The sequence below is a fragment of the Bombyx mandarina genome, chromosome 01, assembly GCF_030267445.1.
Source record: "Bombyx mandarina strain Sakado chromosome 01, ASM3026744v2".
Lineage (NCBI taxonomy): Eukaryota > Metazoa > Arthropoda > Insecta > Lepidoptera > Bombycidae > Bombyx > Bombyx mandarina.
Window position 1 is genome coordinate 15,854,226 of NC_143208.1, and position 15,796 is coordinate 15,870,021.

A 15,796-nucleotide genomic window follows, 5' to 3' on the forward strand; every position below is an offset into this window, starting at 1 on the left:
AAAAATCGAAATCGGATTTCTTAATGTCAAATTATTATTAACCTTCAGATGAAAAAATACGAAACAAAATTAAGGAATAAAGACAATTGTATTATTTATTTCGTGTATGTACAAATATAGTGTTTATGAATTGAATTAATGACAAATAAGAAAAGTTAATAGAATTTAATTGTGAAGTTGTTCAGGGACAGCTGATAACAATTTTATTATCATATCCAGCTAATGACTGCCACCAATATGAGGAGTGATGGTTGTCACGAATATTTTCGTCATTTTTTAATAAGTTAATTTTGGTCACTTATAGGATCCGCAAACAATTCTCAATATTTGAATGTCTATAATATAGTTCAGTGTATTAAATTTTCGAAAATATTAACCACGGAATATTTATATGATCTTTATGGAACATTTCATTTGTAGAATTCTACATTTATTATATAAAATTATTAACGTTGTTAATGAAAACCTGATATTGAAATTTAATATTTCCATTTTGAAGTAAAAAATCGAAAGTACCCAATTTTTTGCTTTCGTAAATCGGATCTTCGTGTCGCCTGTTCTTTTGTCTCTCTACAGCAACGACAACGCTTACAATAAATAAATCGATCAAGAATAACAAAATAGGAATAAGAAACACAGATTATGAGTAAAATTATTGGTGTCTTAATTTCAAGCTAAACAGAGAACGCACTTTTATTAAACAAAGACGTCGTCAATTTTTACACAACACAATTACATTTCAGCGAGTCTGAAAGTGGCACCTGTGACAGAGAAGCTGAGGGGTGCACGTTTGGGATGGTATGAACATGTGATGAGACGAAATTAAAATGAGGTTGTTAAGAGAGTGTTAACTATGAATGTAGAAGGATTTAGAGGAAGAGGTAGACCTAAGAAGAAATGGATGGATTGTGTGAAAGACGATATGGGTAGAAGGGGAGTGAGCGAAGAAATGGTATATGATAGAGGAGTATGGAAGGAGAAAACATGGTGCGCCGACCCCAGGTGACTGGGAGAAGGGCAGGATAATGATGATGATGAATTACATTTCAGCGATGGCCGATTGAGATTTTTTTTCAATACACGTCTTCTAAATTAACTTTTAGATTTGTTTTTTAAATCAACATTATTCAACTATCCTATGATTTGGTAAGCGCAAACCACGCCCTGGTCGCTTCATCTACGGACTGTCACACCCGTCAAGACACGCACGTTTGAAGCTTTAAACATTGCATCGTAATTTATATTTTCTTTATTATTTCAATAACTGAAATTAACTTCCGAATTTAGCTATTACGGAGACTGGCGGAGGCTGGCTCAAAACGACCGATAAACTGAGCAAGTCTAAAGTTTTATAACATGTGTAGACACATAGGTATCGGAGACATGTATACTCGTATAATATACATAAATGATGAGTAAATACGGGATGAAATGTAGCAATATTTTTAAATCAAAACCATTCAAACTTGGGCTGTTTTATTTTCTCGAAGTTAATTAAACTTCGCGTTATTGTTTCCATCTTAATGATACCGCGTAAATCAGTTGTTTTTCTCTTCATGAATATTAAATCAATTTCACTGTTTTATGATATTATTAGCAACTGTTCAACTGTTTTCAACTTCTTGTTTCATTTCAAAGTAGAATTTTGTTGGAATAACGTACAAACCCTAAATTGGTTATCCTCAACGAAACAATGTTTTGAAGTAAATACATAAAATATTCGGACTGTTTTCATTATTATTTAATTACGGGTTAAAAGACGTCGGTGTGAGTTCTCAGATACGGAAGTTGTGGGATGCCTTTATAAACATTAAGTAGAGGGCGAACTCTGAATAAAAACATGCATCGCTACATAGTTCCGACGAGAACTGATAAAACTATTTATTTCTGTTGATTTGTTTTAAAATTTAATTTGGCAATTAGGTATAATATTATTGGAAGGCAGCGATGTTTTTATCGCTTCTCGTGGAGCAACGTGACCATGCTATGATTCTAACTCGAACCATTTTCTCCTGAACGATCCGTTCAATTTCTGATATATCAGCCGGACCGCCGTTATTATCCAACGAGTCCATTGCCAACGAGTTCTGAAAATTTTCACCAATCACAATTACGGGTATGCAGCACTCGAGGAAAATATGGCACGTACAAATGCATAGATTATTATAATATGATTTATTATTAATTTGAATGTTATTGAGACGAAGTTAGTATGTTGCGCAGTGACAAAAATCGAATTATGATAATTAAGTGCCAAGTTTATGCTCGAGAGCTCTTCTTGTTTTATTCACAAGCACCTACGGGTCACCATAAAGTTAAGATAATTAGTAATGGCTTGCGTGGACGGTATGTTACTTTGAAACGCGAGCACCGAGCTAATGTTTATAATTGTCGAAGGCATATGGAAGTCTAGTAAGGAAATCGATTTAAGATATTTGTCGTCCGACAGTTAAGTCGTATTTACACACTGACTCCGATTGATATTTACGTAATATGACTTCTACAGGGCATTCGTCCACGCAGACATAATGTTAGAACAGCGAAACATGGGAGTTACAGACTAAAGTGATTATTTTTTTCTAAAAGCTACACAAATAGTATACGTACCAGGGCGGCGGGCGTAGCGTCCGCTGGTACGGCAGTTGAAGGCGCCTGCTGAAGTACTGCTTGAGGATCCTATGTACAACGATACCACACTAAACTAAGCAGTTGTAAATGTATTCGTATTTATGTGTTACCGGTGTAGGGTGTTAGGTACACACAGGTATGTAGGTCGCGGAGAAAACTATGTAAATTTCGGGGTTGGAAAGGGAAGGCGATGGTACCGAATCTGTTGTCAGTCTCGATGGATTCAAACTTTTCTAATGGGATACTTGAAGGTTCCTTGCAGAACTACAAATTTGGATTATTTGTGTTGTAATTGGAAAAATTTGATTATAAACCAACAATTAAATCATCATGTGTGAAATACTTTACTTAATAATAGTAAAATAACATTTTATTGTTAAATTATTCGGTAATCTTACGTCATTATGTTAATATCGTCACTTCGGATTTGAATATAAAATTAATTTCAAATAGGTGTGGATTGGAAGAGGCCTATGTCCAGCAATGGACGACTATAGGCTGTTGATGATGATGATGATGATGAGGTGCTTTGATTCAATTGATTGCTCGCGTTGAAAATTTTCAACATATTGAAATGATGAAGCAAACAAACAGCATGAAATAGACATTATTTTAAGAATATTTTCGTTTTTTTGTCGGTAGAACGTGAGTAGATTAGTAATTTCTGCGTGCATAACGTGAATGATGTAGGAAAACAAACTGTCTTTAGACTAAACATGTTTTAATTTTAGTTGTTATTACGTCACAAGCAATGCGCGTGTGTATGTGTGTGTGTGTGTATTTATAATATTAGATAATAACATTCAAACAGTATTGGTACTTTATTCGTATATACATGTAAACATAATAAAATGTATTCATTTGTTTCTTGGTTTGTGCACATTTTAGTCTCAACACAGTTTCTCCGACACAACGTGTAATTCAAATTCGAATACAGGACGGAACGCAACTCTACATTCATACGCAATTTACTTAATTTACTGTATTCAGAGAGTGATGAGAGCGTATGAAATAAGCTGAAATGAACTCTCCTGTACGGTGTTTCCCGAGAGCTACGTGTCCTGTAGGTAGGCAGCGACTCAGCTATGATCCTAGTATTGTTTATTTCAATAAGTATCGATAACCACTCACCATCAGGATAGTAGTATGCGCGTCAATCTTTTAAAGCCTTAAAATATTGATGAAATATCCTTTAATATTTTATTATATTTTTTATTAATTGCGTAGATGCGTGAACGTATACTCATGGCCTTCGTGGTGCTAAGTGGTTACCGTCACCCATGTTAAACACAACGCGAATCAGACCATCCACTTTGAGACATGAGGTCGTCGATGTATCAATTGCTTACTGGCGGTAGGACCTTTTGTGAGTCCGCGCGGGTAGGTACCACCACCTCGCCTATTTCTGCCGTGAAGCAGTAATGCGTTTCGGTTTGAAGGGTGGGGCAGTCGTTGTAACTATACTGAGACCTTAAAACTAATATCTCAAGGTGGGTGGCGCATTTACGTTGTAGATGTCTATGGGCTCCAGTAACCACTTAACACAAGGTGTGCTTTGAGCTCGTCCATCCATCTAAGCAATAAAAAAAAAAAAAATATATATATATATATAATAACATTGCATTGCATACCGGCTCCCACTCTTCAAACCGTAATGAAATGGACTCAACGGTAGTAGTACCTAACCATGAAGGCTAAAAATATTCCCTACTACATAATCTTGATAAAATAACATATTTTCTTGATTAAAAGTAATGTGAATTTCATCTTGACAACAATAAAAAGTATTCATTGTGATATTGGAATGTTTATCATTGCGTAATAAGTCGATAATGTAAACGAGAGTATTGACAGCGACGAAGGTCGCAAAAGACGTGGCCTCGAGGAGTTTATCGTTTATTTCATGACCACTTCCACCGGATTTATTTACATGAAAAAAATATAGTATTACATCTTCTACACGAGTCTATCTATATACGCTGTATGGTTTTCTACACATATAACGTTGTGTTTTCGAACCTAAAGTTAGTTGAATACTTAAAGATCATCAATGGAAAAATAAATAAAATAGTAAAATCAACTAATAGGATGTACTGATAAGTGAATAGGTTATAAAGTTATTATAGCTATTTTATTGTCGATGACGTCACAGAGCGTCAGCTGTCACGGGTATAACCGGAATATTTGGTGATCGCAATCCCGCTATTGCTGACCCGAAACTACTCTAACAAGGCCTCATCAACAGTCAATTTTCACGAATTTTATCATTTTTCAAACCAAATAATACGCTCAAAAACATGTTGAATGGATCCCGACAAAACATGCGAGTTTGTTACACACACAGCTCGATTTAAGTGCACCATGAATTATTGGAGACCTATCTTAGAATTGCTGCGTTGTTGTCGAATGATTAATTTATTGAAATCCTACGAGTAACGAATAAATAATTTATTTATGGCTTTTCTATAAGTTTACATTTATATAGATTTGGAGAAAAAATACAATTTGTTATTTTTCTACAACGTATGTAAATTACAATTTAACATTGCGTAGCACTATAGATTTTACGGTACTTTAATATTTTCACGGCGGGAGTTAGGAAAGAATTAGCTATGTTTTGTTTGGATAATTCCCTCATAACGCGCGATCGACCTTAATTAATTCAAAAGTATTTTACGTTACAAGAAAATGACGTAAAGAAAAGCACAGTAAGTACACTTATTAAGCCACTCAAGTTTTTCCACTGTTGACCGTTCCATACCGTTATGAACATTTTAATACTTTAAAACTTTCATTGCTGTTTCTAAGATAAATTAATTAAAACTTTAGCATCAGGAAGCATTACAAAGTTTCTTCTGCTAGGAAGCAAAGCGAAGCCCTCCGTAGAGCAAGCACTTTCAAGTCTTCAGAAGGATTGTAAACAACGATCAACAAATGCTTGTTTTTGTTTGTATGTATAAAAAGTAATTTATATAGTGTTATTTAAAAATTGCAAATTCAACATATCTTATACATTAAATTTTTTGCACAAAGAGTGCAGTGGCGGACTTATTGCCTAAAGGATTCTCTATCAGTAAACCAAGGGTGGTCTAGAGAGTGTGGTGGGGTGGAGTATTTTATTGTTGATTAATAATAATTAAAACCGCATATTCTTTTGCTGATTAACAAGATCGGTACATCGGCAGTCCAAACTCACGTTTAAGTCTTTAGGATCACAAACAAACATTTTTTTTTTCTCAAATTCGAATGCACGAACCTTTATAAATAATGTACTGTTTGTTTTCAGTGAAATTATTTGTGATATGACGATAGTTTATCCGAACACCTACTAAATCGGCTGTGTCTCGGTTACGCCGCTTGTTATGGGCTATCGTCTGACTGACACAGCCTCGTTGTTATGTTTAACTCACTAGCTAAATTCAGTTTCTGAATAAAAAGAACCGTTTACACTTGAATAAGCTAGTGTCTTTGTATGTAAATATCACTTTTCTTTCTATTTATGTTGTAAATTTGAACGACTTAAGTTTGAGAAAATATCTCAAAATAATACAAAGACCAAGTGAAGACGGGTGTTGCGTGCGATCGTTATTTATATACTTTTTTTTAATTCCTACATGTTCGTGTAAATAAATGTGAGTACATTTATTTCGAATTTAAAAAAGTGAATAATACCAATTATAATGACATCGGAACCGCATAATACTGATACCACGAAATTCAGCACGCCACTGTAACACGAGCAACCGTACACATCATGAGCGTTGCGAAACTTCGCCCAGTATGATACGCTATTAAAACAAAAATTTCGAGTTTGATCCCGTGTTTATTTGATGTAGATTTACTAAATTAATGTTTGAAATTTGCAAATTTTCTGCCTTCCGTCACCACATAAAATTGTAAGGTATTTGAAACGTCATGTAACACCGAAGTTAAACTGTTTCCGTAATTATATTTCTATAACTCATGAAATCGTAGAAAGATTGCTTAGAAGGCGGTCGTCGAGTCGGTTGTGTCTTACCTGAATCGGTTTCATGGGAGGCGGCAGCTCGACGTCGGGTAGATCATCTTCAGCCTCGTCGAGAACGGCGCACGCACCAAGCTCGCTGTCAATGCTATCATCACTGCGTACGTTGTTCACAAACGAAGGGAACTAAAAGAAAGTATAGCCCCATAAAGTAATCAAGTCGCCTTGTTATATTTATTATTAACTAGCTTTTGCCTGCGACTGCGTCCGCGTGGAATAGTTTGGCATAACGCTAAATTTTACTCGCCTCTTCATTTACGTAGAATATCATCTTTATAAAAACACCTTCACAAATAATGCTTCATTTTAGAACAAATTTGGTTAGCATAAAAAACGGTATAGAGAGCCAACCTTAACATATAGACATATGCCGTCGCGAACTTTTTTTTAGATCTTTTAAAGGGGAACAATTCTCTTATACATTATTTTAGCGAAACTTTAACCGTTTCCGCAGCGCACGCAGTGGAAGCTCTCAAAAGGAAAAAAAGAAACGATTTTGAAACAATATTTATTGGTGCTCCGCCTGCATTGGTCTTAGCGTGATGTTATATAGCCTATAGCCTTCCTCGATATCTAACACTGAAAGAATTTTTCAAATCGGACCAGTAGTTCCTGAGATTAGCGCGTTCAAACAAACAAACTCTTCAGCTTTATAATATTATTAGTATAGATTTAATTAACAATTGCTACCTTTAATTTCTTTTCAGCCGACATTTTCTTGGCAGGCGTTTTCTCGGTGTTATTCGCTGAAGAGCCGGTCGTGGCGTTAGCCGCAGCTGATGATGCGAGTGACGCAGCAGCTTGTGCAGCAGTAGGAGCGGGTATAGGGACAGTGGACGATGCAGGAGCAGAGTTAGCAGAAGTCGATGTCGTGGCAGGAGCAGTGATGGGAGGTGGGGCTGGAGCGCTAGCATTAGTGCTAGTAGCAGGAGACTGCCCACCGCTCGGTGTCTTCTCCCCTTTGCCTTGAGTGGTTTTCCTTAACCCTAACCATCTTCTTCTTGAAGGTGGTGAAAAGAAAACAATTTCCCTGATTTAATGTTTTTAAAAGTTCTTAAAATTATCGATATAGCTTACATATGTACATCATCTCCGAGATTTATAACAATAAATTCTTAACTAAAAACTGAACGCAATAACACCATATTAATTATTATAATATAACCGCCATATTACGTACCTACGTTATGTATGAACCTGCCAACCAGCTTCTAGTTCTAAAAGTTTCCTTTTCACCTTTCAGTTCTTTCAATTTGCTTTCATACGTTTCGTTATCCAGAAGTAAAATATACTCAACTTACATACATAACTGCTATACCCTTCGAGATAAATTTAACCTTAGTTTCCAAATGGCACAGAAACTGGATATCTTGAAACATCTTGAATCGAAAGAATCTTAATACTTTTAGGTATTTCCGAAGGGAGCCGTTGGAATTTGAGTGGTAAACGAATTCGAAGCATGCGTGGTTTAATGGATAAGAAACCCGACTGAAACTAAAATTCCACTGTTTTTTTAATATATCTAACACAATGTTCTAGTACGTTCTCCAGGAGCTTGTCGGGATAGATACTACCAATTTCATTAATATTTCGAACGTATGTCTTAAGGCGGGTGATGGCATTTACGTTGTGATATTTAAAATATATCATATTTGTAAATAGGTTAGCTTCCGAGCATACAGAATAAACTACTCTAATATTTTTTTATGCAAACTTATTTATCACGTTTCAGTAACTTAATTTGAACAATGTGCAGATAAACTTTTTAAAATCAATAAAGATCTGTAAATAGTCAAAACATAAAACAAAACAATACAACAAAAGAGAAACCCGCAAGCCTTAATGAACAGGGAGAAGAACCACTCTTACCGAACAACTCGTTGGTATACGACATACTAAATGAAATATTCCGCTGAAAATGCATTTCCTGTGAGCCTTAATTAAAAGTCGGGATATAAAAGCTCCATCAATGTGGACTGTATTTTTTGCTCGTATACTACGGGAACAAATCACTATTCAAATGGTAATTTTTCTATATGTACCCTTGACGGAGTTTCGTTTCCCTCGTTGTAATGGTTCCTAAAAATTTATTATTATTTAGCTTGGATTGAAATCTTACATGAAATCATGTTCACCTTAATTAAATTCCTTATGTTACATTACTCTAAGTACCCGTACATTATAGCAAAGGCTCATGTTGAACCGCATAACACATAATGTAACCAAATACACAAACCGCAGTGCTCGGATTGTATAGTTTACGAAATCGAATAACATGTTTGTTCGACTTATAAATTCAACTCATTTATTAACTAAAGGATATCATTTGTAGATAAATATGTATTATTTTAATAAGTAAGTATACTGTTTGACTATTAAAATATGATTCCTTGACCAGACATAAAACCAGTTATTATTATTAAAATATTTCCAGTTACCTCGTAATAAAGTTTAAATCACGTAATATGCAGCTGAGCTATGCCGAAGCCTCATCGAAAACGCTTTCCAGGTCAATTTACAAAGTGTGGTGATAAATCTCATTACTGAAAATTTCATGTTCCCGTGTATCCTGTAGCGTTCTGACAGCATTCGACGACTATAATCAACTTGGGGATACGACCTAGATTTCAGGAAATGCTTTAAATTTATCGACAGCTATTCCAAACATACTTTTTTACATATATGTATAAACTCGCAAAGGTACCAACCCTGTTAAGTGCCATTTAATCTCATCATTCATCATAAGCCTTCTAGAATATTAAATCAGAGCGTGATAATTTTTATTAATCAATTGACCCTTGATATTTTTTCTTTAAGTTCACTTCATAATTATGGATTATAAATACTACGCTCTTAATCCTACAAATAGCGTATTGAATTTTATCAATTCCTTATTTTATTGATTTATTATTAATTTTAAGGAGAGCTTCCATTTGAATATATTGAGATAAATAGCGGGGAAACTATTCTGCAACACATGATTTCCACGTACATGAGTCCGCGAAATTTAACTAAAAGCGGCAAACGTATTCTATCATAAACTCTCATAGCATTCCTACGACAAAGTTTGTAGATAGTTGGTCAGAGTTAAAGGGAGTTAACTGTTTTGCAATGCACTTCTTTTATAAAAAGATATTAATTTTTATTAGTACATACTCTTATACTATTATTAGTATTCTATATTTAAAATAAATTAGATACTTGAGACATTATTTTTAAAGCGACCTGTTTATACTACTAAGTCGACTAATAATCGATAATAGCAAAGATAAAGTTAGCAGAACGAAATACTCAGGGAATTTAATATATATATAATATAATATACATAAATAGGCAATAAAAAGCTCAGTTCCATTTCCTCATCGGTTTGTAAGCCGCTTTTATTTTGCGACGAGCTTTAGTTTTCCATAAATAATTTGGAAATAATAGGTTTTTTCTAAGGGCAATATAAGCGTGCCTTTTTCGACTTTGTTGGTTAACCGATATTTTTCTATTTCGTTGTATAATTACCAAAAAGCATTATTGGTGTACACAAAAAATATTGGCCAGTCATTTTTTTTAAATGTCGAATAATACAACGAAACAGGTCATATAATGTTGAGGTGCCAATGATTATGATCGAATTTTGATGTTTTGGAGGCTATTCCCCCAAAACAACCAAAATGGTTTATTAAAAATCATGTTAAGTTCATCGTTTAAGTAAAGTTTGGAACGATAATTTTATTTTGCCCGAAACATCCAGCAAGGCTTCAATGGACTTTTACTTATCTATATCATTTTTATTGTGGCATATTTATCACAATTTGTTTTATAGATCCGCTATCTTCACATTAGCTGTGATATTATTTGATCTTTAATAATGCAGTATCGCTACACACAAATGAGTATGTATCCTTAGCTAGTGAATATCATTTATTGACACTTCGGTTTGGGCTGTTTGTGGTGTTTCTGAAACGCGAAGTTTGTATAAGTATTTGTGTTCAGAGTTGACTGTAATTTTTACGATGTGCGATTTAATATAGGTACTATCTTACAATGTAGGTCTCCCAAATATGTTTTTTTCTTTAGTAAGCAAACATATCGTATACATATTTAATTTCATTTGATTGCGTGCTTACATATTAAGAATTTCAATCAAAATGACTCTGTTATAGTCCGCTCTTTAAAACAATTAGGGGCTAAACGCTAAACGCCGAATCGGTGTGTGTGATTAAAAAACCATGGGCGACCAAACAACAGTCCAAGGACATGCCGCATTGCGGTCGCACAACGACAGAAAAAAAGAGTTATACCAGGAAAACACTAATAACATTAAATAATTGTTACTCACTTGACATGAACGACTTGCTTCCACATCGGGAATGAGTATTCGAGAGCACATCACTTCACCGTGCCCCTCTTGCGTTCACTTGTAACTAACATGCAAATATACGTAACACGACACATTGTTATCTCGACGCTTGAAGGAACCAATAATCGGTTCTGAACAAGGAACGGTATCAAGATTGTGGTGAACGATAACTTTATTACGAGCGCAATGTCGACGTCTGCTTTGGAGGGGAGGGGACACACCACACGCTCTGTCCGCCTATTACTAGGAAATTATTCTGACCGATATTAGTATTCATTTAATATCTTATGTGCCGAATGTGAAACTTCCAAGCATAGTACATCTACATACGTATTATATACAGCCCTTTCTTTTTAAACAAAACGTGTAGAACGGACTCGTTCAAAATTTACAACCATTACAAATGTAGTATTTAACATTATCTAAATTCAATTCTTAAATGTATTTATGTAAATTCATACCAATATACACCTTCACAATTAAATATATAGAAATGTTCACTATCAAATCTATTTGAGAGTGCTTAATAGAACAAAGGTCACCATCTTATTATCAATAACGAACTAGTTTATGACATACTGTTTGAATAATTTAATGAGAACAACGAATCAGCAACCCCCATTTGAAAGTCAGATTTCGACATCCAGGTGAATGATTGGAGGGACTCTTTTGGGAATTGTGCTGTTATATGAGCCAACGTGAATTTCGTGTTAATATAGGCGTTCGTATGAAAAGTGCTAAATCACATCCAGGACTGTTGGTTAGAACACAAAGCTATTTGTTGAAACTGTTCCTATCCAAAATTTAGTAATAACTATTTAGAAATTAAATCAACAACATCTTAATACGCTAATCCAGACAACGTACTGAAGCAAGCAAACTGTAATTGTACATACAACTATTCATCTCGTTTATTTTGTGACGGTTTGAGGTGACATATTTTGAAACCTATTTTTTAGCGATGACAATCGTGCATAGGGAATGAGTCAATTAGATAAATAGTTTGCAATCGATAATAGATATAGCATAACAAGTTATAAAATGTATTTATGTTTAGGGATTTATTAAATAATAACGGCGCGTGGTAGACCGCGGTCAGAACCGATGTAGAAGTTCAATTAAAAATAACGAAAATCCTCATCTTAATTTCTTTTGAGAGTATATGACGCAAGAACACGTTGTAGTTACTTAAGTTTTGTTAATCAACCAGTTCTTACCAAAATTTTAATTAAAATTCTGTATTTCTCAGTACAATAAATGAGAACGTATAATAACGTATAATAATCGTATACAAAGGCGATTAACATTCCTTCATTGTGATATTTCTGTTAAAGGGAATTGAAAAGGTAGGTTAACCGACGCATTGGAGATCGTTGAATTGTACTGACATTTCAATTGACTTCTTCCGGCGAATAAAACAAAGGATTGATTTGAAACCTAGTTGGATCTGTAAATCGAATAAATGTTGTCCGCAGGAAACAATTTAACCAGCCGGCTTTGTTGGGAGGATGCGGGCAGGGTTGTTCGTACCTTTTGCTTTGATTCCAATCGCAATAGCCCCTTGGCTAGTAATTTTTTTTTTTAAATTCTATTTAGCAGTTATAAATAAGAAAGGAAAATATTGTAATTATTTTTCCATTACATAACACATTTATTGCTGGAGCTTTCCTTAGTTAATCATTTATCGACTGATTTACATTAACTCGTGTTTTCTGAAAGTAGTAGTAAGTCTTTTGAGAGGAGTTTTGTGTCCCGGTGCTGAGGTGAAACAACCATTCTTGTTTGTTGTCAAAAGGCAAGAACAATCCACATTTACAAGAATCGTATCTCCTAGAATATGGCTTTATAATTTTCATACATTTTTCACAAAAATATATCCATAGCCCTAGCAGAGAATTTGCTGTGTCCCCGAAGGGGTAACGACGCCGCAGAATAAAACTATGACTTTTGACCTATCATTTCGTACCGCCTAAGAAGTTCGTTTTGATTTTAACAATTATTTCATTATTAAATTAACTGTTAATAAAATAATGACCAAAATTTTTCTTTTAAAATACAAGTTATTAAGCTTTTATAACAGGCGATAAGATTCTAAGTAGGTACTATATTCATTTTCCTAGCTAAAATCTTTTGGACAGTGGTATTTCTTTTCCTGTTTTAATAACCTTTAGTACGAGTCTCGTTCGGTCAGAAACAAACAAAAGACGTTTCATTATACCTATCAATAGCCCGGTCGGTAGACAAACATTCGACTAATCAATTTCATGCGAATGGAATTTCAAAAACCTCATTCGAATCCATATTTACAATGTGTGACGCTATCACCGCAGCTTGTATTGTAGTTTTTTGTATGGCCAGATTTATATAATAATATATAGTATAAAAAAATAAATTTGAAAGCGGATTTGTTTGAACAAAAGTAGAGTGTAAATAGTAGATTACATTTTGGCCCAATCGAATTATTTGCGTGTCATAAATAATATGAAAATGAAAGTACTAATACATATTTATGAAATCTACCATACAGATTTAGTTTTTACGCTAATATCAGTTTAGTTTAATCCACATTAAAATGATTATCCTCGATTGTATGTTGAAAGTGAAGTAGTCTAACTTGTTTTAAGCAAACCTTTATGATTATTATAATTAGATTTAACGTTATCAAGTTTTTATTCAAAAACTAACATTATTACATGCATAATTTACAAAAAACATTTCTTTTTATTAGATTATTATTGAACGATTACGAAAACGATTGCAGGACGCCAACAGAAATTTCATAAAAATATATTTACAGGATACATAGTTAAATTAACTGTTCACAAGATACAAGATACTCATCAAACATAATTATGTAACCATAAGTGGTGCACAACACGAGTGGAACACTGAAAACATGTATTGTATCGATAACGGACGCGCGTCAGACAAACACTTCAAAAAAACAGCTGGACTTTCCAACTACCTCCGAAAATACCATTTGACTTTCGCAATATAATCTCGTCGAACTTATCAAACTTTAAAAATTAGAAATTTCGAGAACGATTTGAAGTTACGATTTAGAATATAGGAAAATTCTCACTTGTAAAACAACCTGATAATTCGGCAACAGTTCGTACAAGGTGCACGCGAGCTATCCGATTCTATGCCCGTCATCGCTGTGGGTCACGGCGCTACCAATAAGCAACTGAATGGTCGCAAACATCTTATCTTCCGAGGAATTAGATAAAGCAAACAAAAGATAACAGATGACTAATGGAAAGCGGCGGTAAAAGGTTTACTACGAGATACAAACAGATAAACGAAATTGTTTCGGAAATTAATACTTCTGGAAAATTGCTTCATTGTTTTGTAACAGTACAAGTACTGAACCGTCCGTCCGACTTTAAGTTACGCTATTATGGCAAATGAAACGTGAACGTAATTTAAATTTTATAATGCTCGCCTTACAAACGTTAACTTTGAAACAAATAAGAAACAATCTAAAGTTAATGTATGTTAATTCACATAGAGGAAGTTACGCGTCGCTAATACAAACAAACGCACATGAACAGCATTTCATATTATCCTAGGAATACCACAACTACAGCATAACCGGTACTATCTTCGATTTATTTTAATTTAATTAATGATTTATAAAGTCCTAATAAAACCATTAAGCGCTGGAAATAATCTTATCACGATTATTTTATTATGCCTGATCTTCTCGAGAAGTTTATATAATTCTTTAAGTGGATAGCTTTGGAGATAAACGAACTATGAAGCTGCTTTCAGACTACGCTATAATATAATAGCATATTATCATAGTATATATCTCATAGCACAACAATATCGCGCACCATACATTGCTATGGACACGTTCACACTGTACTGTACTATGTATTATTGGTTAAGTATACGCTGCTATACTATATGGCACTATAGCATAGCGTAGACTCAAAGCAGCTTAAGAGTCCTGTGATACGGTTACTCACCCGCTGAAACCACGACGTTGCTTGCCTGGGCTGGCAGCGCTCACACTGCTCCCAGGATCGGAGTTGGAAGCCTCTGTTGACAATGAAAACAATTAGTTTCTGTCCAAACATTTCATTAAGCTTAGAACGATTTCACTAATGAATTTATGACCATGAATACTCATTTAATAACATTCTTGTAGATCCTATTTTTCAAAAAGTGGTAAAGTTTGTGTTACAATCCAGTGAAATAGGAAATTGTGTGAAATACGAAATTTCAAATATGTACACAAGTCACAAAATTACAGCAACACAGAGCACATGTTCAAGTTATGATAAATATTTTAACGCCTCACTTCAGCGGAATTTATATTTTTTTAGTGTTGCACATTTGGTCTTTCACCAATGACCAGTTTTACTCATCACTAACAGTGACTTTATCTGTAATTATTATAGAAATCGTGTATGTATATTTATATCTTAATAAAAGTAATTTACATAATTTCTAAAAATAGATAAAAATGAATGATTGACTTTTAATATTTTTTCGGATAACAAAAAAATAAAGCGCCTTACTAGTTAATATGGAATGAGTACATTTTCCACCCTATACCTTTAAAAATTGTTATAATGTATTTAGTATAATTAATTAAAAACTGAATGAAAAGACCAATGCCAAGATTACTTAGTCTTCTTCTTGCTTTTTGTATTCCTCGTATATGTTTGATTCCGTTTTTTTGTTTTATTTAGGTATGTACGCTTATTTACCGAAATTTATATATTGTATAAAACCTTTTTAAAAGAGGAAGAAAACAAACCGTAAAAAGTAGTATCGATTTT

At 34.0% G+C, this 15,796-nt stretch overlaps 1 protein-coding gene across 8 annotated transcripts in view; it reads right to left on the reverse strand.

Annotated features, from left to right (window-relative positions):
- The window catches only part of trio (trio Rho guanine nucleotide exchange factor), a 166,194-nt gene that overhangs the window by 28,529 nt on the left and 121,869 nt on the right, over nt 1-15,796 (reverse strand). For 3 of the 8 annotated variants that reach the window (XM_028187430.2, XM_028187432.2, XM_028187435.2), the window contains exons 31-35: nt 14,978-15,050; nt 7,343-7,652; nt 6,647-6,778; nt 2,608-2,676; nt 2,004-2,087 (exon numbers count right to left, since the gene is read on the reverse strand). In XM_028187430.2, coding sequence (XP_028043231.2) covers nt 2,004-2,087; nt 2,608-2,676; nt 6,647-6,778; nt 7,343-7,652; nt 14,978-15,050 — 668 coding nt within the window. The remainder of the gene's footprint in view (nt 1-2,003; nt 2,088-2,607; nt 2,677-6,646; nt 6,779-7,342; nt 7,653-14,977; nt 15,051-15,796) is intronic. The other 5 variants (XM_028187433.2, XM_028187431.2, XM_089735254.1 and 2 more) reach the window with 5 other exon arrangements.